Source organism: Taurulus bubalis, assembly GCF_910589615.1.
Source record: "Taurulus bubalis genome assembly, chromosome: 1".
Lineage (NCBI taxonomy): Eukaryota > Metazoa > Chordata > Actinopteri > Perciformes > Cottidae > Taurulus > Taurulus bubalis.
This window is the reverse complement of record NC_136589.1, coordinates 11,092,457-11,119,316: the sequence shown is the minus strand read 5'-3', so window position 1 is coordinate 11,119,316 and position 26,860 is coordinate 11,092,457. Positions and strand designations below refer to the sequence as shown.

General features: G+C 42.8%; 1 protein-coding gene across 2 annotated transcripts in view; it reads right to left on the bottom strand.

Moving 5' to 3' along the window:
* Positions 1 to 26,860, bottom strand: part of atrn (attractin) — a gene marked incomplete at both ends in the record, with an annotated part of 130,817 nt that overhangs the window by 97,153 nt on the left and 6,804 nt on the right. For both annotated transcript variants that reach the window (XM_079230781.1, XM_079230782.1), the window contains 9 exons: positions 4,461 to 4,615; positions 5,693 to 5,876; positions 7,212 to 7,461; positions 9,439 to 9,529; positions 11,862 to 12,030; positions 14,589 to 14,785; positions 18,570 to 18,698; positions 19,548 to 19,661; positions 22,320 to 22,403. In XM_079230781.1, the coding sequence (XP_079086907.1) occupies positions 4,461 to 4,615; positions 5,693 to 5,876; positions 7,212 to 7,461; positions 9,439 to 9,529; positions 11,862 to 12,030; positions 14,589 to 14,785; positions 18,570 to 18,698; positions 19,548 to 19,661; positions 22,320 to 22,403 (1,373 nt within the window). The remainder of the gene's footprint in view (positions 1 to 4,460; positions 4,616 to 5,692; positions 5,877 to 7,211; positions 7,462 to 9,438; positions 9,530 to 11,861; positions 12,031 to 14,588; positions 14,786 to 18,569; positions 18,699 to 19,547; positions 19,662 to 22,319; positions 22,404 to 26,860) is intronic.

Genomic DNA, 26,860 nt, shown 5'->3' with positions numbered 1-26,860 from the left:
TCATTTTAGGAAGTGGTCACGTTTTAGGCTCTTATAGTTACTTTGTGTCTCTTTGTGGTCATTTTGTGTCTCTTTGTGATTTTGTTCTCTTTGTGGTTGTTTTGTGTAGTGTTCATTTTGAGGTTCTTTTTATTTGCTTTGTGTCTTTTTGTGGTTGTTTTGCCTGTTTTTAAAGTCGTTGTCAGTCTCTTTGTAGTCATTTTATGTTTATTTGTGATAGTTTCAAGTCTCTTCCTGGTTGGTACATGTCTCTTTAATGGATATTTAGTATTTGAAGACCAGGGGGACCCGACATTGGGCCAAATCCCTGTATAGCTATTCACTAATCAATCAATGCCTCCACGTGATTTAGGGTTTGAAACTAAGGAGAAATGGTTCCTCTGAACCTACTATAGAGGTGTTTGCTCAGTGTTTTTATATTGTGCTAGACTTGCAGCCTGATCAGGGGTTTTCCTCACCTTCCTCTCGAGTTGGGTTCGGCTAGCTGGATCAATTTTAAATCTTAAAGTCATTAAGATCCTACTCCAATGGAGCTGTTATTTCCCTCCTGATATCTTGTATTGCTCCTCCTTTATTATGAACAAAGAGCAACATACAAACGTACTGTATTTTCCTTAATTCTTAAATGAAGTCACTTTTGCTCGTTAAAATTACAAACATCACATGATGGTAGATAACATCAGCTGGTTGAGGCTGTCTGGTTATGGTGCTCTCTAAAAGCAGGACGAAAGCGGGAACTCATCAAAAGTAATTTCTCAGTTTGTTTTCAGTCAGCTGGACAAATTATCCAGGCGATTGCCTCAAATCAATCTTAAGAGAATGTCCCAGTTAAACTAATCATATCAATATTTTAAGCTTTCGGACTTATTAATTCTGCATTAGGACCTGCAGTATTTAGAGCCAGTAGCTTGTGTTAAATAAGATTAATCCCCTCTCCCCCCACACCTGCTGCATCATCATTTATTTTCAGCTTGTAGATACAGGTTCTGAACATTGATTAGGCTGCCATTAAATCTGTTGTGTTTCTATCCTCTCAGGCAACAAAAACAGTGACAACAGATCGAAATCTTCCGTCACTTGTTATTTAGAACTTCCCTGCGAAAGTAAAAAACTAAGTGTAATTAGATTGGATCAAGGGATTTTGAAAGGTGACGGATCCTATGAACAGGGTTTTTTACAGGATTTATATTTGATCAAATATTATTGAATTCCTGTTTTGGCTCGTGACCCCCTTTCAAAGCTTATAGTCTTAATGTAAAACAACTTACATTGTAAGAACTTTAATCAGCCAAGGAGATCATTTGTCTTCTTGCGCTGTTTTTAAATGCACTAAAAAGTGAGAGTATCCAATGTTTCACAAGAAAGGGTGGCGGGAAATTCATACTTTTGTGATACAAAAATATAAATTTTTCTTCATATTTATCTTTGGACCCATGTGTGGACCCATTAGGGGTCCTGGCCCCCAGTTAGAGAACCACTGCTTTAGATATCTAGGTTAGATATCACCATTGTTTCAATGCTTTGATCAACGACTATATTTAACGTTGCAGTGTGTAGGATTTGGCGACTTCTAGCGTCGACATTACATATTGCAACCGACTGAAAGTTCTTCCGTGTGCCGGAAAAACTACCAAAACACAAATGTCCCTTTGTAGAGGCAGCGTTTGGTTTGTCTGCTCTGGGCTACTGTAGAAACATGGCGGCTGACTCTGAAGAGGACTCACTCTGTATGTAGATATAAAACACAACGATTCTTATTTCAGATGATTATGCATAAAAATTAAAAAAAAACATACTGATTAATACTATACGTGTTTGCCAATAGATCCCCCGAAATGTTAGACACTGTTCCTTTAAGTGCTGAAATTGAGTGACTTTAATTTTGATTCAGGGATTTGACCGAACCCGTGAGGTCTTGACCTCCAAACCATCAAGTCTGTTACATACTACCGCAGCTGTCACTCATTAAGTCTTTTACCTAGGAAGCAGTTTGCGCCCATCATGAGCACAAACAACGACAAATAGGCCCGGCATGCGAGCGTGAAAGTCAAAGCTGCTGGAAGACAGAACAGCGAGAGCAGTACATTCCCTTCACTTCCAAACAATGGAGTGCAAGTCATCGTGCCCTCCCAGAGGAAGAGAGTGACATCTGCGAGAGCTCCTTATTAAAAAAAAAGGGTAGACACTGCACTCTGGTGGCACCCGTCGGTACTACAGGTGATGTGGCGCATTGCCCCCTTCAGAGTGGGGATTTATTATGACACCAACCACCAAAGTCATGGCAGCGGAGGGCCCTTAAATTCTGAGCTCTAATTGAGTTTCTCTTGTTAAGGGTGTGTGTGTGAGTGTGTGTGTGTGGGGGGGGGGGGGGGGGGGGGGGGCAGCCCATCTCCACTGTAATTATCAGACAATTACAGAGCTGCTGCTGCTGCTGCTGCTGCTGCTGCTGACACTGACCCTGCAGCTGCTGGCAGAGGTGAGGGAAATAGTCTACTTGTCTTTTTTGTCCAATTACAGAATCCTACAGAAGAGGAGCAGGGAGGACAGAGAGCGGGAAAGAGGGGAGAACTGAGGGAGGGGGTGAAAAACTAACAACAATGCTCAAAAGTTTTTAATTTCGAAAGTTCCACTTAAATGTGAACTCTCCGGGGAAATCACAAAAAACAATTTGTTTCCCGCGGTGACCGCCGTGAGATGAGTTAGTCTCATTATGCCAATCAAGTGAGGACATGTGGTGAATGTAAAACAAAAGGGGGACACTACGCTAAGAATTAAATGAATGTGGTGCAGCAGCCTCTTCGGTGACGCCTGTTCCTCACACAACTACGAGGAAGCCGAAAGACGGACGTTTGTTGGGGACGTTTCGGCCTCAACGTGCAATTGCCGGTTGCACAGGAAGGGGAGGAGGGGATGGGAGGGACGGTGAGGCTGCATGGACCTCTGAGATTGTAATTTCGCTGCCTGTCAATCACCATCGTGATGAGACAGAAATAGCGGAACGTCCTCGGGCCGTTCCGCAGCCCGCAGGGAGTTCTCCCTTCCTCCCATCCAGACAGACCGAAGCCTCCCATTAATGAGCAGCTTATGACAGCAGCACTGCGGGAGGAGGGCAGACTCAATTTACAACAATAAATGGCAGGCAGCTAACAAAATGAGGATGTCGGCGTGGCTTCTGACAAAGCCCCGCTAACTTCTATTAGGACGGATAATTGGAATGCAAAAATGACGACAATCAACTTTTGATCGTCATATTTAACCAACGAAGACAGGAAATATATTTTTTCTTTCCTTCAGTCTGCGTACAGATACACATGGGGGAGTCACGCTCTCTGTCTCTGCTGTGAAGCAAACCAAGGGTTAAGTGTCTTGATTAAGGGCACCTTTGCAGCACAAAGAGAATAAACATGAGAGATGTAACCGAAGCATCCAGTGTGAACCCCAGACTAGTGTTTCCATTATTAAGCTTTGATCACTTTGTGTTTGCCTTCACCGAGAAATCCTCCAGGAGTGTAAAGTGCAGGGGAAGCTCTACAAAATCTGATCTGCCAATCAATTCTGAATGAGAGCAGCCGGACATATCACGCTCAGATTTAGGTTCCTACAAGAACATGTTTTCATGCTTTAATGTTCAAAAAGCACTGTATTTTCTCCTCATACCGTCTGCTTGAATATGCCCGTATGAGAAACTGTCTCTTTAGGAGCCCCCTCCCAAAAAAAGCCCAGTCTGCTGAGGTTTGAAGACAAACTGTAGACAGAGCAGAACGATGTCGGGCTTGGCGGTAATTTTAAATAATTATTTATCTTCTTTAGATGAAAAGTACTCACTAACTTTCCTGTGTCACGTATTCCATTCAACCAAGAGAGTACAAAACCATGTGGTTACTTCCTATAGACTATTTATTTCTCCCTAGAATAACCTTTTCAGCAAAAACGTCTCCATTCAAAACTCAGTGATTTGGATTCAACTTTCTCCACACACAGAAGCCCACCCGGCCATACTGGCACAGAACAGCATGGACTTGCACATAAATCAGCCACAAACCAACGGGCACCGTGCACTCTGCTTCACTTCCTCTATTCAGGAAAGTCGTGTCACATGCGAGTGCGTTCCTGTGTGGATATATTTACAAATGCTAGCTCGAACGCGCCAAAAACCGCGATACCTCTGGACAATCAATTTAAGGCTATTGTAAGTATCCCACATGGAAAGAGGGGCCACGCTTTGCCGCTTGTGTGCATCAAGCAGCAACATTTGACCTTCCCTTGCTCCAGTGGAGCCGCTCAGTGTCCAACAACAAAACACTGCGGTTGTACTGAGCAGCTCCGAGGTGTGAGTCTGAGCGGCTGTATGAATGCAAAGCAGCTCAGTGCAGAGAGACAGGAGGGGCCAGAGGGTGGTGGGGGGGAGAAAAAAATGCTACGGCAGAGAAAACAGCGCAGGAGGAGTGTGCGTTACTGACCCAGACTGTAGGCGAGGAAGTCGGAGGAGAAGCACTTGGCGCCGTGGCTCATGGACGTGTCGTTGTGTGTGTTTCCTCCAAACACCAGCATCGCCCCGCTCACTATCACCGCTGTGTGGAGGTAACGGAAGAAGCCGCTGTCTCGCAGAATGGTCCTGCAAAAACACACAGTGATGGTTGTTGATGTTATTCTGCTTCTCTTTCTTCTTCTTTTTTTATCCCCACATGCTGCTGCTCCTGGACTGTTCTCGTGACTTAAGAGAGGCACACTTCTTTAAGGAGAACATCACAGAAATCATAAAAATAATGATCTCAGTCTCTTCCACAAGGCGAGGCACACAACTTATTGCCCAGGTATGAGATCGAAAAAGTCGTATCAGCACATCCCTTATTAGGGTTTACATAATTGCAATTACCCAACCACTACCGTCATTTATTTAAGATGTATTGAAGTAGTGTAAAGAGAAAAATAACTGAGATCCTTCTGATTGATGCCAAAACACTGCAATGCATTTAGATTCTGTTACGGAAGCCTTAATTGTGCTTTGATATTGTTTGCTCTCTAGCATTACATTAGAGATCAGGTTCGGAAAAACTTACAAGTGGAACATAAAATGTTAGATTCAGAGAAGAAATGGTAGACAGATGCAGTGAGTCAAACTGTTCATGTTTCCTTGAATGTCCACTTGTAGAGTTTATTTAAAGGTAATTTAAAACGAATGACTTCTCGTGTTGCCATTTGTATAAAGTGTATTACCACTGCAGACTGTTTTCATGAGTTAGTTAAATATATGAAGAGGATTATTCATGGGTATACAAATTAAGTTCTCTCAAATTATTTAAGTTACAGAATGGCGAAGAACATTTAATGTTTGCTTCTGCCTACTTCTTAATGAACAAATACTGATTATCTATTTCAAATTTGATGTGTATGTTTCATCTTATTGTTTGTTCTTGTATATACAATATACATTAAATTTAAACTATAACAATGACTGAGAAAATTAAACACGTTTTGTTATTTAATTACACATGTTTTTATTTTGCATTCTTAATTTTTGCATCGTAAGAAATAAACTGTGTAATATCAAATATAAGCTTGGTAATACATCTGTGTCGTACACTTACATTTTCTTAACACCACACTGCTCTATCAAATTATAAACTACACAAAATGTTTGCTTGTCAGCACGAAACACTTGACAGCATTGTCCATGTAAAGACAGGCTCACCATTTCCTCTTGTCCACGTCGAACTTGTACAGGTCTCCAGCGAGGCCGTACTTGTTGGCGCTGAAGGCCTTGTAGCCTCCGTGGATGTAGATGCCTCTGGTGCTGGGATCGAACACACTGCTGTGGCCGTAGCCGCCCTGAACCAGAGCACCATCTGTGATCACCATGCTCCAAGTGTTCTTGGCTGGAGGGGGACAAAAAAAGAAAAGAATGTTTGACTGAGCCTCAGAAAACTAGTTTAAGTTATCATAATATCATAAAACAGTAAAATACAAAAAATGTTAGTGGTCATTATTCAGGGAATGAGAAGGACCCCAATCATTTTCATTTGTGAGTAAATAGGACTCCGACATCACAGCAGGTTAATGCATCCCATTTTCTCAGATTGGCTTCTAAGCCATGGCCCTGCTTTCTCCTCCCACTGCCCATGGGATGCCCCTCCTCTCTACCTCCTTTTGCTTAATGGGTCGTGGCTATCTGGATCATGGACCATGCATACTACTCATTATATGAATAATTTCTGTCACATTCATTTGAATGTGCTGTAACTCCGTTACGTTATTCATTTTGGCCACATGACATCTATTGCTTCTGTCCATCCGGGGAGAGGGATCCTCCTCTGTTGCTCTCCCTCAGGTTTCTTCCCCTTTTTTCCCTGTGAAAGGGTTTTTACTATCTTTATTGGGGGAGTTTTTCCTGATCCGATGTGCCGGGGAGGTCCCGGGACAGGGATGTCATGTGTACAGATTGTAAAGCCCTCCGAGGCAAACTTGTATTTGTGATGTTGGGCTATACAAAAATAAACTGAATTGAATTGAATTAAGAGACCATGAGAGCTTAACTGAGTTCGGTTGTTGTGGAGTTGTGGAACGCACCACTAAGGTCCAAAACACGTTGACTTCGTCTTGGTGGCCAGTGTTAATTTCCTGTTGTTATAAACTGAGGTATTGAGGCTAAGTGAAGCTTTGTTTATACTCGCGCTTGGCACCGAGCTCCCAGCATGCACAGAGTTTGTTGCATTATTCTCCGAAACGCCAGAGGGCGTTTAAACAAAATGAACTGTGAAGAATCAAAAGGACATGACCCAAGCTACACTATGTTGAAGAGGGATTGTAATTAAGTGGAAACTAATTGTATTGCTTTTATTCAGGCTCTGTAAAGAAACAAGTCAGGTATTACATCATAAAGAAATGAAGGTTGAATATTCTGGAAACTATTTGATTTTGCTCAAATGTAGATTTTTAAGACCTCCTGTTTCTAAAGCCACTAAAAGTGAACTGGCCTTCTTCGTATAATCCCTTGATATGTTATTAGTGCTTATATTTGTGACAGATGTGACGTAATCACGCCGGCTTTATCACAGACGAGCATAAACCAAGCTTTATGGGTAATGGAGCAGCTAAAAGGCTTGGTGCATTGTTGAAAAGACACATTGCAGCTATGTAGACTTATTCCGTGATGTTTTGTTTTTGGGGACAGTCTCTCTGCAACACTACGTAAAGCTACAGCTCCAACCCACCGATGTTGTACTCCTGCACCTTGCTGATGTAACCGTAAAGGGGGCAGTGTCCGAACATCACCAGCATGACGGGGGCGTCCCCGTCCTGGGCAGGAGGCACAATGTGGGCCGAGTGTCCCACCACGGCATACTGCTCCTTGGGCCGGGGGCTCAGGAGGACCCAGGTCTGGTTCTGGATGTGGAAAACCCACAGCTGGCTGGACACGTTTCCCGTGGAGTCAATCTTTCCTCCATACATGTAGATTTTACCCTGGAACAGAGAAAGACAAACCGAGAAGCAGGATTAGATCACATTTAGATATTCCAAAAATCAATGTGTTGAAACACGCATGGCTTGTCCACATAGTGGTCTAACCATCAGTCCATAGAAGGTTAGTGCAGAGCCGGGATCCACTTTGTACCTTATTATTGTTGAACCAAAACCTGGCACAGTTACACTCACAGTATCATGAACCTAATGAAATATACACTAGGGATTCTCCAAGAAAAAAAGAAAAAAAACTCAGAGCACCAATAACCTTGCATATGTCCTTGATTTCTGAAAAAAAAAAAAACACCCAATTATTATAATCCCCTGGATCTTGTTACCTACAGAACAGTTTCCCCCAATGAAAGACCTGAATAATCAGAGTCTGTAGGTCAGACAGGTGGAGGCCTCTTGATATTAAGAGACTCCTGACATTTTCTTGATTTGGGTAGAATGCACTCATTCACATGATGAATTGCACATATAGTGTTGAACGGAGAAACCCCACAAGACCAGCTCCTAGAGATTGTTATTGCAAGCAGCTGTCATAGTTCAGTTATTAGGAAGTAATTAGTTTGTTGTTTTGAAGTCAACTAAATATTTACATTTTAGTGCTTTTGATAAAGAGTGGGTTTGTTAGTTCTCGGTAATCCATTTTAAAGGATGGAGACTGAATCTGTTTTTAATTCAAATGAACTTCCCCACATTTTAATGCAGTAGTTATATCTGGGACTATAAAGGAACAGTATGACGGAGTTGGATAGAGAAGACATTTGACGTTATACAATCTTGCAATTGACTGGTATTTTAGCTTGATATCACCAACATGTGGTTTCCAGCATAATTCATTATCTATTAATACTCAAAATAAAAAAAAACTGTCAAAATGTACTTAATTTCTCAGGTTCTGGTTTGAGTTAAATAAATTCCCCAAGATTAAAAAGCATCTGATTCAATCAAGAGACATCTTTTAAAAAATAAAAGGAAAAAAACATCTCTATTAAGGGAAACAAAGCCTTTATTATTTACTCATAAATCTCCAAGGTTAAATGGTGACCGGATCTTGCTTCGACAGTCAACATCCTTCGTGTATGAACTAATGTTGGCACAACTGGTTTCATGTGCTTTAATATCTGATGCGTTTTTAATCATTCTTGTCATTTTCTTGTCATTTTTGTACTTGTGTTTCGGTTTCTCCGATTACGTTCTTGTGAATGTTTCTTATTCTCAGGTCTGGAAAAGAGACGGCGCAATTGAATAACATAAATAAAGATAACACTGTTTTTTTTACTCAAACTTTCTCATATCATCTCCTGAGTGTTTTCTGGTCCTGTGAAAGCAACAGAAAACCACTCTGGTTCACAAATGCTTAGATTGGTTATTTCCCGGAGTGACAAGAGGAGATGTAGCATCTTCAGGGCTTCTGTGTGTGCTTGAGAGCCTGAGCCGCCACATCGCCTGTGGGGCTTAGCGTCGCTCTTATCTGTTACGTATCATCAGCACTGATTTGATTCCAGATGTGTCTTTTTAAACCCGCATTGACTTCCAAGACACGCACATCCGCCGTTATACAATTTGCACGTTGCAAACACTCAAACGGGGCTCTCGTTGAACCCACAGAGCAGACGGACTGTGTCTTCCTGTGAATCCTTCTCCCTGTAATTTATTATTCCATCAGCGGCTCCTAACAGCCTTTCTGTCTGAGAGGAAACGGCTTCACCACTTCACTGCAGCATCTCAGATGCCAGAGAGTTAAACAGAATATTAGTTCCAGACGACAGACGGACAACTACTGAAAGCAGAAAATAAAAAGGACGGGGAAGTTATTAATGTTTCTGCCGGGGCCTCCGTTTAGTGGAGTCGTGCACTGTTCTGCTGCAGCCCCATCCATATCATACAGAGATGAGCAATATTAATATGCAGTGTTGAGTTATCATCGTCTTCATAGATATGCATTACTCCCTCCCTCCCACCACATACCTCGTGAAGAGCCAGTGAGTGACCGTATCGTGGCGTGACGGTGTGGACGGAGGGGTCAAGGGTCAGCCAGCTCTTGCTGCTGAGGTTATACCTACAAAAAGAGAAGAGGAAGATGAGAGGACCGTGACTGAACGGCTTTAGGAAGCTTCTCATGTACTGGACTAGTCGGTGTTCAATCACTTGTGACATGTCAAATGAAATTCAATTCCTTTGAATAGTACGATCTTTCTGTCTACATGAAAGTAAAACAAGGAAACTACTATTGTATGTTACAGGTACCTTACAATTGTGCTGAAGTAGAGTACTTAATTATTGTACTTGGACAATAAGTACTGTAATATTGCAATAATAGTAATACAAGGTTCAAGGTTTTTTTATTTGCCATTTGTGCATAGACCAACAGTCCAGACACATTGGAATTATTGTGCAGGGCTCTGTCAACAGTTTAGGAAATAAAAACACACTATAATAAGAAAGAGAACAAATATAAAAACACTATACATAAGGTGGTATATGTACAGAAGGTGGTAGTGTGTACAAGAAAGGTATTAGATACAGTTTGATTTTTTTTTTTAAATAACAGTAATAAATAGGCTAGTCCTGATTGCCGTTTCTGGATTGTGAAAAGAGGGAAAAGGGGAGAGTTACATGGGAATATTGCACATTTTGAGAGGTGATAGCAATACAATAGTAATACTGCAATGATAGTAATACTGCAATAAGTACATTCTGCCACTGCTAAAACAAGCACAAAGTTCCTCATAGACCAAGCCTCCTGATTGTTCTCTCAAAGTGCACCGGAAAAAATGGAAAACATTTTCCTCTGGGTGGTGCATGCCCCGGACCTAACCAGAGGGTCCGCGGTCCCCCCACCGAAGTCTCACAAAACTTTGTGGGAAATACTGTGTTCAGATGCCAGCTCTTTGTCATCTGGCGCTGCACACGGCGGATGTTGGCTGGTGCAGCGTTAATGGTTTTCACTTATCGACTTTAACCAAAGTGTCCTTCAACAAAGACTGTGGTAAACAAAACTACAATGAAGATTAATGGCCTCCGACGTGTGACCCCTGCTAAACCAACCAAACGCCGCTCATCACGAGCCTTCATTGTGTTTCTTACCTTGAGGTTGGAGGTACAGTTTTGTTTCACACACAGTGAGGGAGCATAGCCTATAAAACTGCAGGAGGAGAACGACACTGCTGTCTAATCCAACTGTGGCAAGGTGACAAACACAAGACGTTGTGCTGAGTTGGCAGAATGCTCCTATATAATCTCATACGACGGACCCTGAGCAGGAATAAAAAAGGACTTGGCCCGTCTGCAACCCATAAAAAACACAAAACATGAGCCAGAGCCAAAGGGGTGTATCTTCCTGGGTGGAGTTCAGGGTGAGGAGCATCAGCCCATCCTGTAATTGTATGCTATTTAATTACATCCTTCGGACTGTGCACGACACAGAGCTGTCTGTGTTCTTCTCCTTGTTGTTTTTTTAACAGACAGTCGCCGTCAGGAAGAAGCCGCAGGACTCCCCGACAGCCAAGCATTACTTTAGCACTCGGAGCGCAATTAAGTCCCGCCCACACCGGAAGAGGAGAAACGAATCATCGCTCTCCGTTGACTTTGAATTGCGTGAAGGTGCAACACCAATGGGGTAAAGAACCATAACTAAAATGTCATTGAAGAGGTGGCTCAGAGGTTGAGCGGGTCGTATTCCAATCAGTTCGATTCCAATCCATGTCGACGTGTCCTAGGGCAAGACACTGAAACCCCCATGTGAATTAGTTTAGCACCTCGCATGGCGTTTCGAGTTGTCAGAGGATTAGAAAGGGCCGATACAAATACAAGTCCATCTATCCTAGAAACTACAGAACTTAAAAACAGCTGAACCTTTAAAAAGACTAAAGAGAGGCATCAGCAGGAAGAATGGAAAAGCATTTGGTCTAAATGTCCGTTTTAGGGTGGAATGTGGATAAAATGGAAAGCTGTGCAGTATTATGCGTGCAAGTGCCTCAGTTTACTACAGTAGCTTGCTCACCACTAAATCGATAAAGGGACAAGTTATCCATCGAATGCCCCCCTGGTAGACATAGTGTGCTAAAATAACCCATTGAAAGGTTGGACTCTCATGGTTACAGCTAGCTGCAGGCCTTTTGTTGCCCTTTCAGCCCTTGATCGTGTATGTCTGCGGCAGTTGGTTTGCCCTCCAGTGCCTGTGGTTTTCAGAGTATGACGCGTTACTGTAACGGGCATGTGATTTGAAAATTGCATTTGCATTCTTGCAACAGAGACACTGTTTCAACAGAACATTGCCTACAGTCGCATAGAAACAGGAGGACTCGTGTCGCTCCACTGCGGCCATACGCCAAAAAAAAAAAAGGAGATTTATTTTTTTGTAGATGCCCACAGGGCGCGAGAGCACTTACGCTTTGACCATGTGATAGTCGGAGGAGTTGAAGACGTAGCCTCCGATGACCCACATGATGCTCTGGTCCACCACGGCCTTGTGGGAAGCCCTCGCTAGCCCGGCCTCGGTGTACTCCTCCCGGCTCCAGAAGGACGAGTTGGCCGGCACTGAGACGAGGCAGTCTGGACCTGAGGAGGGAGGGAAAGCTCAGTCAGCACTCCACGGGGGATTCAAGGAGGCAGGAAGATTAGTTAATTTATAAGTTTCCTTATTTTGTTGCACTTATATATATGATAAACACGATAAAAGCCTCTGCTTTTTAGGGAAACATAAACAGACGGCCTTAAGAGAGATTAAATACCAACATAAAGAATCAGCATAAAAACTAGAAATAAATTAATGAGGAATAAACTCCATCAGTTCACTTTAATGCCCTGCAGCCAGGAAGAGGGTTTTAAAAACTCTGGGATATCTGCTTACCATATATTGGAACAAAGAAAATTAAAAAAAGCCGCCACCGACACAATTAATTATTGATTTCTCTTGAATTATGGAAGTGAGGGGTGAAAGGAAAGGGCAGGGAGCTTAATGAAGCATTTTAAACCCTTTAGATAACCGAGACTGATTGTGCAGGTGTGGCGTAATTTAGCATCCTGAAGTTTTTGTTTTTAAATGCCAGATTAACCAATGTGTAAAGACAAAGGGGAGGCATTACGGGAATCCTGAGAGTGTTTGGACATTCCTTCAGCTAACAATAAACTATCAAGGCGGGACCGATGTGAGAGGAATGACTCTTTTAAAGACTGATGGCCCTGGTAGAGCTGCCTTTCCCTGTTACAGGATGAGAACAATGGCAGCAGCATGGACCGGAATCCCTTCTCAATGAAGGGGAAAAAGATTGTTGGCAAACAAGTCAGGTCAGAAAAAAGAAAAGACACAAAAGAAACCTGCCTGGGATAAAACATTTACCAACTACTGCTATCACTCCATTTAACAGCAGAAACAGGATGTCAACTGCAGGGGGACTTCATCATTGATCATCTTACAAACAATGCAGAAGTGGCCATGTAACAGGAGAGGAAGCATTGAAGCATTCAAGGTCTCTGAACCCATTCTCCTTTTCATTTTTTTCCCCCCTGGTGGCTAATATTCCTCCACTACCTTGACGCGAAAACCAAATTACCGTTGCAACTTGGTGGCGTTTCCCCATAAATAAAACAAATACAGGCTTTGCTTCCCTTAAAGATGTAATTTGTTGAGGGCCACCCATCTGTGAAAAAGAGATTAAATGCAAGGCTGGCTTGACTAAACAGGCATCTGTCTGCTTTTGCACTGGTTGGTGCAGAAAATGAGTTCATTTGGGAGCTGGCAGCGCAGAGTACACTAAGTGTGCTATTCCTCGGCTAACACACCATGACAGGGTAATAAAGGCTAAAGAAAACACCAGTCTGCCTCTCAGCTCCCTCAGCGTTGGTAATTAGATCGTGAAACACACCGAGCTGCTGATATAACTGCAGTTAAATTAAGCCGTCGTCTCTGCGCATGCAGAGTGGCTCAGCGGAGCCGTTTAAGAACTAATAGAGCCGTTAGAAAGCGCATATGGTCCGATTTAAAAAGGGATACAGTGGTGTCTGGTCATCACTACATTAAAAAAAAAAGAAGACTCAACTAAAAAGATCAGGAAGCTGATCCTGCAAAAAGTCCATCTCAGGTCCATCAGGTTACAGCAGATGGACGTGTCGGGGTCTCAAAACTAATAGTGGCAGCTTAAAGCAGACGAGGCTGAGTCACCGGATAAACGGGCAAAATCTTGGACGGATGAAGTCGGTCACACACTCTAAACCTCCAACTGGAGCTGCTGAGCTAATCATGTATTCTTGGACGATTCTTTGATAATACGTTTGCATAAAGATTTTTTTTAAAGAATACAATTACTCACAATAATACATAAATAACAATACTCAATTATAATTAAGTAATTGAGGATGTTTTCCATGATGAAAAAGTAGATTTTTTTGGGGGGGGGGGGGGGGATAAAAAAAACCTTCATTATGATGGTGGGGGAAAAATATTTGATCCTTGTTCAATATTTTTAAATATACCTAAACCTTTTTTTTTTTTTAAAGAGGTTTTCTTAAGGTATTTACGCCAAGTGATGGTTTCACATAAAATAATTTACCCTCAGTCCTGAAATAAGGGCCCTATGAACTTAAATAAGAAGTTCTTATACACAGGGATCAGCCTAAACACCATCCATCACTGCTGAACGTAGAGTTTAGTAATCAGCAGAAGCGAAACTCTTTCATTAAAACCTCTCAATTATACATTTCTTACCTAATTATATGAGCAGCGTCCCACTACACTTTCAGCCAGTCTACGTGGGCGGCACACTGGACGCTTAAGCAGATTACCTCAGTTACATAGTGGCGTATTAACCTCACTGAATGGACGTTTCGTTTTAGCTCAGTCCTGAAAGCACCATACCTGCTCCGACAGTGTTGAAAATAGGTCAGAAGGCACACTGGGTTTCCATTAATATCCTGCGTTTATAAGTCGGGCTATAAAAAAGTGAATCTTGTCTGCTAAATGTGCGATTTAACCCCGAGACCAGTGTGGTTCACTCTGCACAGAGAACTCAGACCCAGGAAGACGATTCGTGAGGAGCGGGCCCGCTGAAGCCAACCTGATGACATGGTGGTTATTCAAACCAGCGCGTAATGAGGTCAAGTGATGCTGCAAGGCCCACCTTGCCATCCGGCCTTGCAGACGCAGGTCTTGCCCTGGCAGAGACCTCTGTCAGGGGCGCCGCAGTCGGCCATGCAGTAGGGGACGTCGCAGGCTCCACCCTTCCAGTTGCTCTCGCAGTCGCAGTACACCGAACCGGTGGAGTTGCTCACGCGGCACTCCCCGCGGCCCGAGCAGTTGTTGGGACATGTGTTCACCCTGGGAGGGAGGGAAGAGGAGGAAACGGCGAGAGGGTGAGGAAACCAGGATTCCTGAAATACAGACTATGAATAAAACATCAGGGACTTGGTTCAACAACCGAGTTACATCTGCTTTTGGGCAAAAAAAGAAGAAAAAAACTCCTAAGCTGTCTTCAGGCTCCAGACACATCATGAAAAATTTACTTTTTCCAGAGGTAGTGTGTGTACATGTGGGTATCTGGAGTAACTACCAACGCACAAACTGTGTACTAAGACAACCCAGTCAGTCTTATTGTGGGCTGCAGGCTGGGCTTTTTCTTAAAGAGACAAGCGCTACAATGGAGTGTTTCAGACCGAGGATGAATACAGGTATATTCAGACAGACAGTATGAGAGAAAATTATGTTTTTACATTTAAGCATTTAAACATGTTTGCGTAGAAACCCAAAATACAAGTATGAACCCTGGAAATGAGCATGGCGGGTGCCCTTTCAATTTAAAAACGTGTAACATTTCCCATTCAGACAGCAGAAGCTACTGTTATTGGCATCGTCAATAACAGGGGCTGCTCAACACTTGTCAATCATCTCCAACGTTCCACCTGCACCGACACAGCAGCGAGCTGGAGGCCGAGGTAACCGGCAGCCATCAGCTCACCACAGGCACAGAGGAGCAGATGGTAAACTCACCCAGTCTGCAGGGAGACGGCACTAGTGACGGACACATTTTGTGCCATCATAAGAAAACATACTGTGGCAATCAGAGCAACATGCTCTTTCCAGTGACAGCATATATTCATCTCCCAATCAATTTGACCTTTGACTTCTTCTTCAGTATCAACAGACTTTCAGGTGTCGGTACAAGCTGGAACAGAGAGGGCAACTCTGTTCCTGGTTGGCTTTGACGTTCGAAAAAGCAACAAATTCACCCTGAAAATCAATAAAAAAGAATATGGGCACTGTTGCCTGTACCCATGTCCAAAATCCCATTCTACAAAGTTTTGATGAGAAAAAAAGTGACAAAAACATTACATTTTGATTTAAGACATTGATCTAAGGAAAACACAAACTCTTTACAGCTACTTAAAGTTCACAAAGATTCTTATATCATCCAACACTGACATTCATAGTGGGTTTAAGTCACGTGAACAAAAGTCCAAGACATTTACAAAAAGCATAATTATTTCCACATAGAACATTTATATGACCATGCAAACTAACAACACGTCGTCCAATTCAATTATGTATGTTAAAAAGGATATGGTTGGCATTATTCTATATTTTGTATCATATCAACAAATAGCATGAAAAGACATGTTAGTCCGTCGCTTGGTGTTTAAGTATGTTCATCAACGCCCCCTTTGACACGGTGCGAATTATCCCGCCGCGTTTGGTGTGAATGCAGCATAAAGCCCATCGGTTACTACTGAAGCCATAAACCTTTAGAAACGGTTCACAAATGTACTGCAATTTCCTAAAATGTCTACCATATGAAATAATACATATTCAGGCTTTAGTGAGCCTTTACAGAAGCGGCAAAGTGTTTGCAGGAATGAGGCAAAATAAAACTACAATATCCAGGTTAATGAGAATGAGGGAACATGATGCGGCTCACTGATGTGTTTGTAATAATTTTTCAACAACAGTGGAGCTTTATTATAAAGAGGAAGACGATCTCTCACACACACATACACACACACACACACACACACACACACACACACACACACACACACACACACACACACACACACACACACACACACACACACACACACACACACACACAGTTTTGGTCTAGCATATTGCCAGACCGTCCCTTTAATCTGGAAACAGTGTCCCTGAGTTACGCAAAAAAAATGTAAATCCATGAAAGCAGGAGGGTGAGATGTTTGGGAGCGAGACAGTCGACACAAAGGACCCCTCGTCATTCTTTCATGTGTCTTCGGCAGCTTCGCGGTTTGATGTTTCGGCTCCTCCACCTCCCAAGACACCAAAGACCGGAGGCCCCCGGGGGGCACTTTGCTTTCATCCGACTCTGTGTTTCTGAGCCCAACTTCAATCCCATCGTCATGGCGACTGTACCAATGAGCGAGGGGTACAAAGAATCGCATAGTGTAAATTGTGTCCTTTGCAGATCTTTCGAATGGACAAGCATCATTTTGTTTTTGTAACCATACTTTTCCTTTTCATGGCAGTCGACGCGATCGGCTCGTTCCCATCTGTGTGAAGTTTAGTTTGATCTCTGTGGGTTTGCTGCAGAGCACCGAAACGTGAATGTTTGGCAGATTTAAGGAACAACACTGTATTCTTTTGTCATCAGTGTGGGTAGATAGATAGATAGTTGCACAAACATGGGAATTAATACATTTCCTGTGTTAATTCCATTATATTGTTCTTGCTCACAGGTCCTTAGAAGGTGTTTATTGCGGAAAAGAAGTCCCAACTGGACGCTGAAAAGCTGACGTCGGATGCAGACGAAGGTTAATAAACAGCTCACGGGGAAAGACATCATGTAGGAAAAACACAACACATGGGTGGAGGGAAGCTGCGCTTTTGGCGCGAGTTTTAGTTTTTATTCCTAGGTTTTAAAAACAAAGAAAATGTGGCCTGAACTAGGAGATAGAAATTCAATCTCAACCTCAAATGGATTTGAAGAATATATGAATACGTTGATATGATGTTCTTGATGTTTAAGTTTGAATTTTTCATCTTGAGTATTTGTGTCAGACAAAATTTCACAAATTTGATAACAAAACATTCTGACAGACACTTTACAAAGTGATTTGGGGCTTTGAAAGGTGCATTTACTTTAACTTATCATCAGATTTTCACTTTCCCACCGGCCCTTGAACGAATCACGTGGTCAGTTTGGTTTCATCAAAATCACTTTATTCTACATGTTAAATAAATCGTTTGCACCAACCTGATCCTGTGGAAAAGATTAAAGTTTGCTTTCCTCAGCTAAACCAGGAAGCCATGATTGACTTTGAGACACACCGTCACGTGACAAAACCTGTCACCTGTCAGTGAAGAGAAACATGTGGAGCCGGCATTTTGTTCCAAAAGTGGTAACACTTCAAAAGAAGAAGAACAAAAAACTAAAGTTATCGAATAAATTCAACTTGCCAATAATATTGTGGCCTCTCTTTTGCTTCCACATGAGATTCATGTCAGCATCCCTCAAACGCAACAAAACAACATGTCACCGTGTGCCAGACTGGCAGATGACGGTGTGCGATGCAACAAGCAGCAAATGGACGGCAGCAACCCGGCATCTCACTAAAAGGCCGCCGGCCAGCAGGGTGAATCACGCAAAGAGCGATAGCTTTGCATGCGTCATTGTGTGTCCCAAGGAAGAGCGCGAAGTGTGTTCCTTCAGCTGAGGAAATCTCCACCGAAAGGACTTGAGCGGTGGGTTTTCGTCTCGGAGCTCAGTATGGAAGTACGTGTCGTTTAGCTGGTACTTTTATCCAACGACTGACTCCATCTTGAATGCACACGTGGACCCTGAGAGACGCACACCCTGAAGGTCTGGCAGTGGCACACACTCCGCCATTTGATATGTGGAAGCTATTGTTACAGCTAAGATTTCAAAATGAAGGACAGGGCTGAGAATAAAAGTCAAGGACCGAGCTGGAGGAGGAGTTTACTTTATGCCTTTATGAAAGAAGCTTTGATTATATTCTAGAAATGTTTCTGTACTTTTTCTTTTTGAAATGGAGGCACCGGGGAGATTTAAAACGGAACATTCCCACCGCAAGATCTTGGTTGTTTTTTAACAAGAAAAATGTGTTTCTCTCACCTGTAGGAAATGTTGAAGCCCGTCAGGTTGTAGGCGGCGTCGCTGAAGAAGTGCAGCAGGGCGAAGCCGGAGTGAGACACCACCTCAGGAACCGTCTCATTCCCGTAACTCTCGGGAACAATTAGGCCACTGCAATTAAAAAGGTGGAATTAAACACATTTTAAATCATTTACATATAATGAATATATATTAGGGCTGTGCGGTATACCGGTTCAAACCGTATACCGGTTGCGCTACGGCAGTCAACTAGACAGCGGTGCCATCAGCGACCAGCGGCGTCAACAAGCCGTGCATATCCGCAAGAACAGCAGGCGGCAACATTTATTTTTTACAGTTTAATACTGGGAGCGCAGTGGAGCTACTTAGCTGTCAGGGTAACTTGGATTACTTATGGTTCAAAATTACACGGCCAAATTGAATGCTGGGAAGTTGGGCGGCAAACAGCTGTTTGTGTGGTGTGTCTTCCGGTCTGTCTCTTCCTGTATTTTTTGTGCGCGAACTCTACCCAGCATGCAATTCGGCGCTGTAATTTTATAACAAGTGTGAACCATGACTGAGCCCAGTTACGCAGACAGGTAAGTAGCTCCACTGCGCCCCCAGTATTAAACTGTAAAAAGTCAATGTTGCTCCCTGCTGTTGTTGCGGCTATGGATGGCTCGCTGACAGTACTGCTGTCTAGTTGACTGGTGCTGTTAATGGAATCAATGCGTTTACTTGTTTAAAAAAAAGACGTGATATACTGTGAAACCGCCAGAATCTTACAAAATACCGTGATATGAATTACCGCACAGCCCTAATATATATAAAAATGAAGGTTGGCCTTGTGTATGAGAGCATTTAATGGTTCACTAATGGTTTGGTGATTTCTCTGCCATTATTGAGCAAAAAAGTAGAGGCAGATTTCCCTTCGGGGACTACGAACACAAGAGGGTTACCCGTCCTCCAACCAAACCTCGGTCAAACGCACAGTGGACGTACCTGAAGGCAGCGAGGAGCGGGGCGTAGATGGAGTCTCCGTCGTACACATACAGGTGGTCCCAACTGCATTCAGTGGCAAAGTGGTTGAACCGCAGTCGGAGTACTGTGTTCGGCCTGGAAAACACATGCACGCGATCATGAGAACATCTGTCTGGGTTGGTCGTTTCATTCTAACCAAACCACCAACAGTAATATCAGAAGTCCCCAAAATAAGATCAAAAATCAGTAATTTCACACACTAGATTAATATATCTGGAAATAGTCATTTTTTTTGTTCAAAGATGCATTTATTGATTTTTGTATTTCTTACATTTGACAATTCAGACAAAACATAAAACAGTCACACTGATGTAATCCTCCCCTCTAAAGTAATAACAGTACATCTGAGAGATGCTGAACAAGATATCATTGTATGGCAGATATCGGAGTTACTGCACATCGGCATTCCTTCAGGATAAATCCCCAACTGAAGGGCTTTTTACAAGAGAGATCAAGCTTCATCCAGAAATCAATAGATTTGTTTACTCAATGAGTAAAAAGACACTTTTGTTGCTTTAACAGCATCTACCATCCAAAAATGAGCATCTAAACTCTGCTCTGTAGTGGTGCAGAACATTTGTTTAGCTCACCAACCTTAAGATCACTTGTTAAGATATCTAGTTACTGTTTCACAAGCTGAAGAATGGAACACCCACTTTTACAACATGAGCAGATTAAATGGGATTGTAATAGCGTGGCAGGTGGATTATTAACAGCTGATATGATAGAAACAAAACTTTACAAGAATTTGTCTGGTGGCGCTTTTCCTCCCACCAGGCTTCCACGTTTACATGAAATCATAGAATAAATCAGAACCATGTATTGCCATGTATGTTTTCATATACAAGGAATTTGTCCTGGCGGGAGGTGCATAACATTTAACAATAAACATTTAACAATAAAGACTGCAATAACGGGGAGCATGAATATTTACAATTAAATCTACAGTAGAATATAAAAATTTTTGGGGACGGGGATGATGGTGGAGGCCTTTGTTAATGCGTACTAATTATTGGATGCCTGGTGTAGGCTGGCAAGTGGCATGTCTCCAGGAGGTGTTGAAGAGGTCTGTAAACACCGGAGACAGCTGATCAGCACAATGCTACAGGGTGGAGAAAGAGAAAGAGCCCGGGCCCGCTGCTTTGCGGGGGTTCTGCTTTTTAAAATCAAAAAGGGGGAAGAAAAATAAATAAATATATAGTTTTATTTTTCTTCTGTGTTGTAGTTGACAAACGTAACAGCTGTAACTTTCAGCTGTTAAATCTGACAACGAAGCTGCATCGTGTCACAGAGTAGTAGGATTCAGCACATTTGTCCCTGTGCAACATGAACAAACTAACGTCCTTTAAGTTTCAAGATGTCTCGTCTCTACTGTAAATTTTATTAAGATCACAAAAATGAAATGATTCAAACGAAATGAGGCAGGAACACAAAGGCCCTTTTACGGTATCTACGATGGCAGAGAGGGAATATGTACAGGAAATGTTATGAATGGTCACATTTTTCCGGTGGCGGCTCTTCCTCCCTCCATCTGCAGAAGGGGTAAACCTGGAGGAACGCCAGCAGCCCCGAGGTTCGATTAGCGGAGAGGGCCTGTGACCAGTAAATGACGAATCAGGAGCACGTAGTGACTGGAGACGTCTGACAAAGAAACTCCTATTCCAAAAATCGGGCAATTACATCCAAGGTCCCTATGAGCGTGGCGGCGAAGCACAGAGCTTTGTCATCCCCGCCGACTTTTGGCGGACCCACTATAGACAACGACTTAACGCCGTAGAGAACGCTTGTCATTCTGGTGCGTGTCACTGTGTTAACCTTGTGTTAAAATACGGACGGAGGGCTCAAGACAGCATGTTAAAGTGCCATTAGGGTGTAATGAAAACGCTGAATGACGGGGCGGCCCGGTGATGAGGAGAAGCCGTACAGGAACAGGGAGGTCAGAAGTTCAGACCCTTTAACGTCAACGCGTCCCGTCGAAGGGAAACATGAGCGTGACCCTCCATGAGCCCCGACAAAGTCACTCCCGTTTAATCCCTCCTGAATGAGATCGTTGGCCAAATGCCTGAAAATGCAAATGTAATCAAAGGGTTTATGGTTCAGATGAGCCGGCCGAGTCAGACTCATCGCACTGATCGATACTCTGTGACGCGGTTATGCTGAGCGAGAGAAAGTGAAGGAGTATAGAGTTCCTTGCGGTTGCTTTGCCGTTTTATTTTCATCCATCACCTTCTGGAAACTGGAAAGTCCTCGTGCTGGATGGGATCTCAGTGAAGGACTGCAGCGCCGACTGTGTAAATAAGCATTACGAGCACCCCCTTTGGAGATATTGACTCGGCTTTCACGATCCACCTCTCGGCTGTCTCGCAGTTTTTAGGAATCGCTTTGTGTTTTTTCTTAATGGCAGGAGCTGATTTGATGGATGAAATCAATAAGAGAGGATCGGTTTCCTGTGGCGTGTCTGCTGTCTTCGTCCTGGCTACGTCATGAGGAGCAAAGAGTTTGTCCGCCTCCGAAAGATCATTTGATAAATCTGCTATTTTTGGATCTGAAACATCCGGTGTTATACGTTGTCTATTACCAACAGTAACTTCATTACAGACTACTAATTTGAGCGGTTTAGGTTTTCTGATCCGATTAAGGGACTCTGTCAGTGTGAGACAGATTCAAGAAAGTCTTTATAAAAGTCCTGATGTGGCGTTTATCTCCTAGTGTTGGATGTACACTGCTACTTACTGTCCCTCGATCAGCCAGGTGCACTTGGTTTTGTACTTGTAGTTCCCTGGACCGTCGCTCAGGTGACCAGAGGGCCCCGTCAACCTGAAGGAAAAGAATAGGAGAGAAATTCAAGGTTACAAAAGGAAGATGTGATTTGTTTTATTCAACAACAACAACAAAAAGCTGAGGTCTTGGAAACTGTGTCCAGTCCAGGTGTGTGTGTGGAGTGCAGGTGTGAGGGGAAACAACTGATGGCACGACTGAATCCCCCACAACAACAGTAAACATCACCAAGAGGTGTACAGTGTTCAGGCAAGAATGTCCAATAAGTTGGGCAGAGAACAGTGTGCATCGGTCACACACAAAAGCAGGATTTAAATCAAGAAAATTATGCCAAATGGATTCACCACGATTTCAAACTGTTTAATCCAAAAAAATAAACAAATTCTGAAACAATTCATTTATAGTGCAATAATAAATCAATTCTAAACTTTACTATACTGATTATATTTTACATGATCTCAAACACAGAATAAAATATTTAGGTTGCAGGTATAATTTCCACATATTTTCTGGAGAAACACAGTAGAAATTAATGACACACACACACACCCACAACATAGTTTCACAAGAGTCAGTCAGCAGAGCGAGCAGGTAAACACTAACCTCTGCCACTTTATTATTTAGTTGGCAGCTGAGCAAGCAGCAGCAAACAGGATGGCTACGAGGCAGAGAATGATTAAACCTCATAGCAAATTATTACCAGAGGCAAAGCGCCGAGACGGGCAAAAAGCTAACAGTGTAGTAACGGCGCCCAGCCTGATCAACTCCAGCTTGATGACGCAGCAGCAGAGAGGAACCGAGTTACACAGGGGACACTTTGCAGGCAGAGATTGTATCATGACTGATGTCGGTCTCAGGGTGCGATGACTCCACTGAGACTGACACACACACACACACACTTGTTCCAAAACAGTCTCTAAGCACCACTTCGGACCGAAGTCTGCAGAGAACACACACTTCCCCTGTTCAGCTACAGGAGCCAGTTAAAGATCCCATCCCAAAGACACACTTTAAACAAGACACATCCAACTATAAAAGGGCTTTTCTTTGTCTCGACTTTCAATGTGGATGAATTTGTGCGTGTCAAATGTGTGTGATTCTTTCACAACTTCAGCGTGAAACTGATAAATAATGGAGGTGGAGATAGTGGAGATCCCTGGTGTGTATTGCATAACAACGTTTTTTTTCTTTCTTTGTTTGCATCCAGGCAACAAGTGTGCTGCAACGTGTTGTTGAAAACTTTCGCCTGCAACCAAGGAGGAGCAGGCCAACAGCCCCAGCTGTGTGGGCCGGGCGGCTCAAGGTGCAAAGCCAAGGGTGTTAAGTTAAGAAAACTTTAACGGGCTGAGCTCGTGACTCCACATCGCAACAACGCTCCTCTGCACTGGGTGGGCTTGAAGTCAGTGCATCAGCAAAATGGAGAATTTAACAACCAAATAGAAAGAAAATTTAACTTGCTAGGAGTTATTTCTTTGCTTTGCTGAATACCGTTGGCTCACTGTTTGTATTGCAAGAGTGTAATTCAAACCAGCTCATGGCAGGTCTCAGCGGCTAGCTAACGAGTACACTACCGCTGTAATTACAGATCGCCCGGTGCTCATACAGTCGGGGCCTGCAGGGCCTCTCTGCTTTCCCAGCTCGCAGAGAAACAGCATCCTCAGAGGGCGAGAGGCTCCAGACTCACCTGGTCCCAAAGACACCGCCGCTCTCAACCCCTGAACTCAAACTGCTGCATGTTTAGTGCTTTCTTAGTAGAAGTAGTAGTACAGCCTGCTCAGTACTACTACTACTACAACTGGGGTATAAATATCCCTCTGTGACATCAAGCCAATCCAAAAATAATCATGTATTAAACTAGAGTTCATGTATTTATCAGTAGTGAGGACAACTTCACCCAAATCCCACGCATATAGACCCGAGGAAGGGAGTTATTGTTAAACTAACAACAAATGGGAATGCAGATAGACAAACGTTTTTCTCAAGCGTAATAATCCAGTGGTAGTTCCACTGAAAATGGTTGACGAACAGGTCTGTGGATTATCCTTACTATTAAAGTAGCGTGGACATGTTTACTGGAAAGAAGAATACTAAAGAGGGCTTTGAAAACAGATATACAATACGTGTTATGGACATTTTTTATTATGATGAAGGATAAAAGTGGGGTCGTGTACCAAACTCTGTACATTTACGTGTACCGTCTGGCTTCTGCCGGTAATACAGAGTACAAATTCACATTAAATCAGACGGTGCAACATTTTGGTGAAGGTTGTAAGAACGAGTGTGGGAGGGGAAAAGGAGGTAGGGAGGATTTTTGTTTGTTTGTGGTGTGTTAAATGTTCTAAATAAAGAACATGTTTTAAATAAGAAAACATGTTGTAGGAATATTCTACATAAATCACAAAATGTTCTAAATAAATATTTATTTAGAACATTTTGTTGGATCACTTTTGTTATTGTTGAAATTTTGCAACGAGAGTAAAATACCGAAAAAAGGTACCGCAATTTACTTGACATTTGGCAATGTCATTCATCAATAATCTATTGATCGTTTAAAGCTTTTATAATACACATCATTCGTGCAATACAGCTTCATTTTGGAGTTGTACATTTAATGTGATGGTGGCATACTTGTTACTCAACAGTTGCCTTTAACTATTGTTATTATTATTATTGTCAAAAATATACTTTATTGATGAGAATGCACAATATGATAAAAGGATCAAAGAACAAGTATTTTCATATCAAAAACGTAATTTTGCGGCCATTTGCAAACTCTCTTGTTCGAGGATCTCCCAATATTTGAGAGAATGTTATAGCACAGTATAATTACTAAAAACTACTCAGCCAACTCTTCTGAACACATGGTGTGTCTTGGAAGAGTCAGTGGTGCTACAAATAAAAACATATATATAAAACTAACCATTTCTGTGATTAGGTCCTTCTATACCTTGCAGCACGAGAGCCCGAGCAAACACAATCTGTCATTCAGGAGGCGACCACCGGCTCTGCTCGGCGGCCCAGACCGGAAGGCGAGAGAAGCACGCTCAGACGGAGAGTAAATGTTACAAAAGGTGAAAGGGTTTTCCCTTCAGACCACCTGAGCAGACGTAGGAAAGCTGCCGATATGCTTTTAATGTTACGTTTTATCCCAAAACAGTGGGGGACGTAATTTGATAAGTCCCCATGATCTTGCACATGTTAGCAGAAATAAGCGTACTGTATTATTCACACAATCTCTACGGGGATACAGTTTTGTTTTGCATTTTACAACCCAGGCCAATCAGGACTCGCTTGTGTGGAGCTCCAGATCGAGTGCGGTAAACAACAAATGCTCTCAAACAAACCGGGCCACCAGATGCAGTTACAAATAAAAATGCCATCCTCACCTTGTTAATGTAAAACATTTAGGAGATGTAAGATGATTTAAAGTTACTTGGCAGCAGCCGCGGATGAGAAGACCCGTAAACCCAACATGGCTGGCAACAAATCTACTAAAGCTGCGAGCCCAAAACATGCTCAAGCAGCGATAAGTCAGCTATATTGTCTAATAAATATCTAATAAATTATGGGCAAGTGGCTATTTTCCAAGTGACTGTGCTGCTTTTGCGCATCAGTGTTTTTGCTTGAGTTACAGTTGCACTTTTTCTGCTCGGCAGGGCCTTTAGTACAGCGAGGTCAGCCTTCAGAGAGCTTTCAGAGGGCGCCTGAGGGTGGATGTGGAGCAATATGCAAACGACACAAGAGACGACAAACAAAAGGCTTCACAAGAGCAGGGAAACTGAAAATACCAAAAAGTCACTCGCAGGTTAGGGCGAATGCATCAGCAGTGCATCAGAGGAAAGGTATTGGTAGAGATGCCACACGCAGTCCAGGATTTGTCATCGTGGATCAGTCAAACAATTGGAATATTATTAGTTGACAGAAAATGTAAAATTCCACTCGGTGGAGGAAAACAGATTGAGAAATGAGGCAATGTGTTGGCAAAAGGTGGGAAAGAAGAGCACTGCTAGCTAGCAAGCATGCAAATGTGAAAAGAAAACAATGTTCTATTTGGTTCAACCAGCTAATTTTATATAAAAAGGTAGGAGCAGATGATGCACTGGTGTCTGGATGAGGGACACCAGTGCCAATACATCATCTCTCATTCAGACGCTGGAACCAGACGCTTTAAAAGAATGAATATCAATGCACCATCTATATGCAATTAAAGATGAGCAGGGAACGTAGTTAGTTGGCAAAGAGTTCCACCATAACGGCATTCTAAATGTGGGGGAGTCGGGGCTGGGGCCACGACATGGCCATGCGTTGGAAGCTTTCTAAGAGCCGGGGACGACACTTTCATTCGCCACCACTGCAAAATAAGAGATGGCTCATAACTGCTGTCCTTCTCAGAAACAAATTAGATTCATCAAAAAGATCCACCATGTACTAATCAAAAGTACAGTCGCATGTTTATGGGATTCTTTGGTCCAATGAGCATAAAGCGGGCCTTTGTG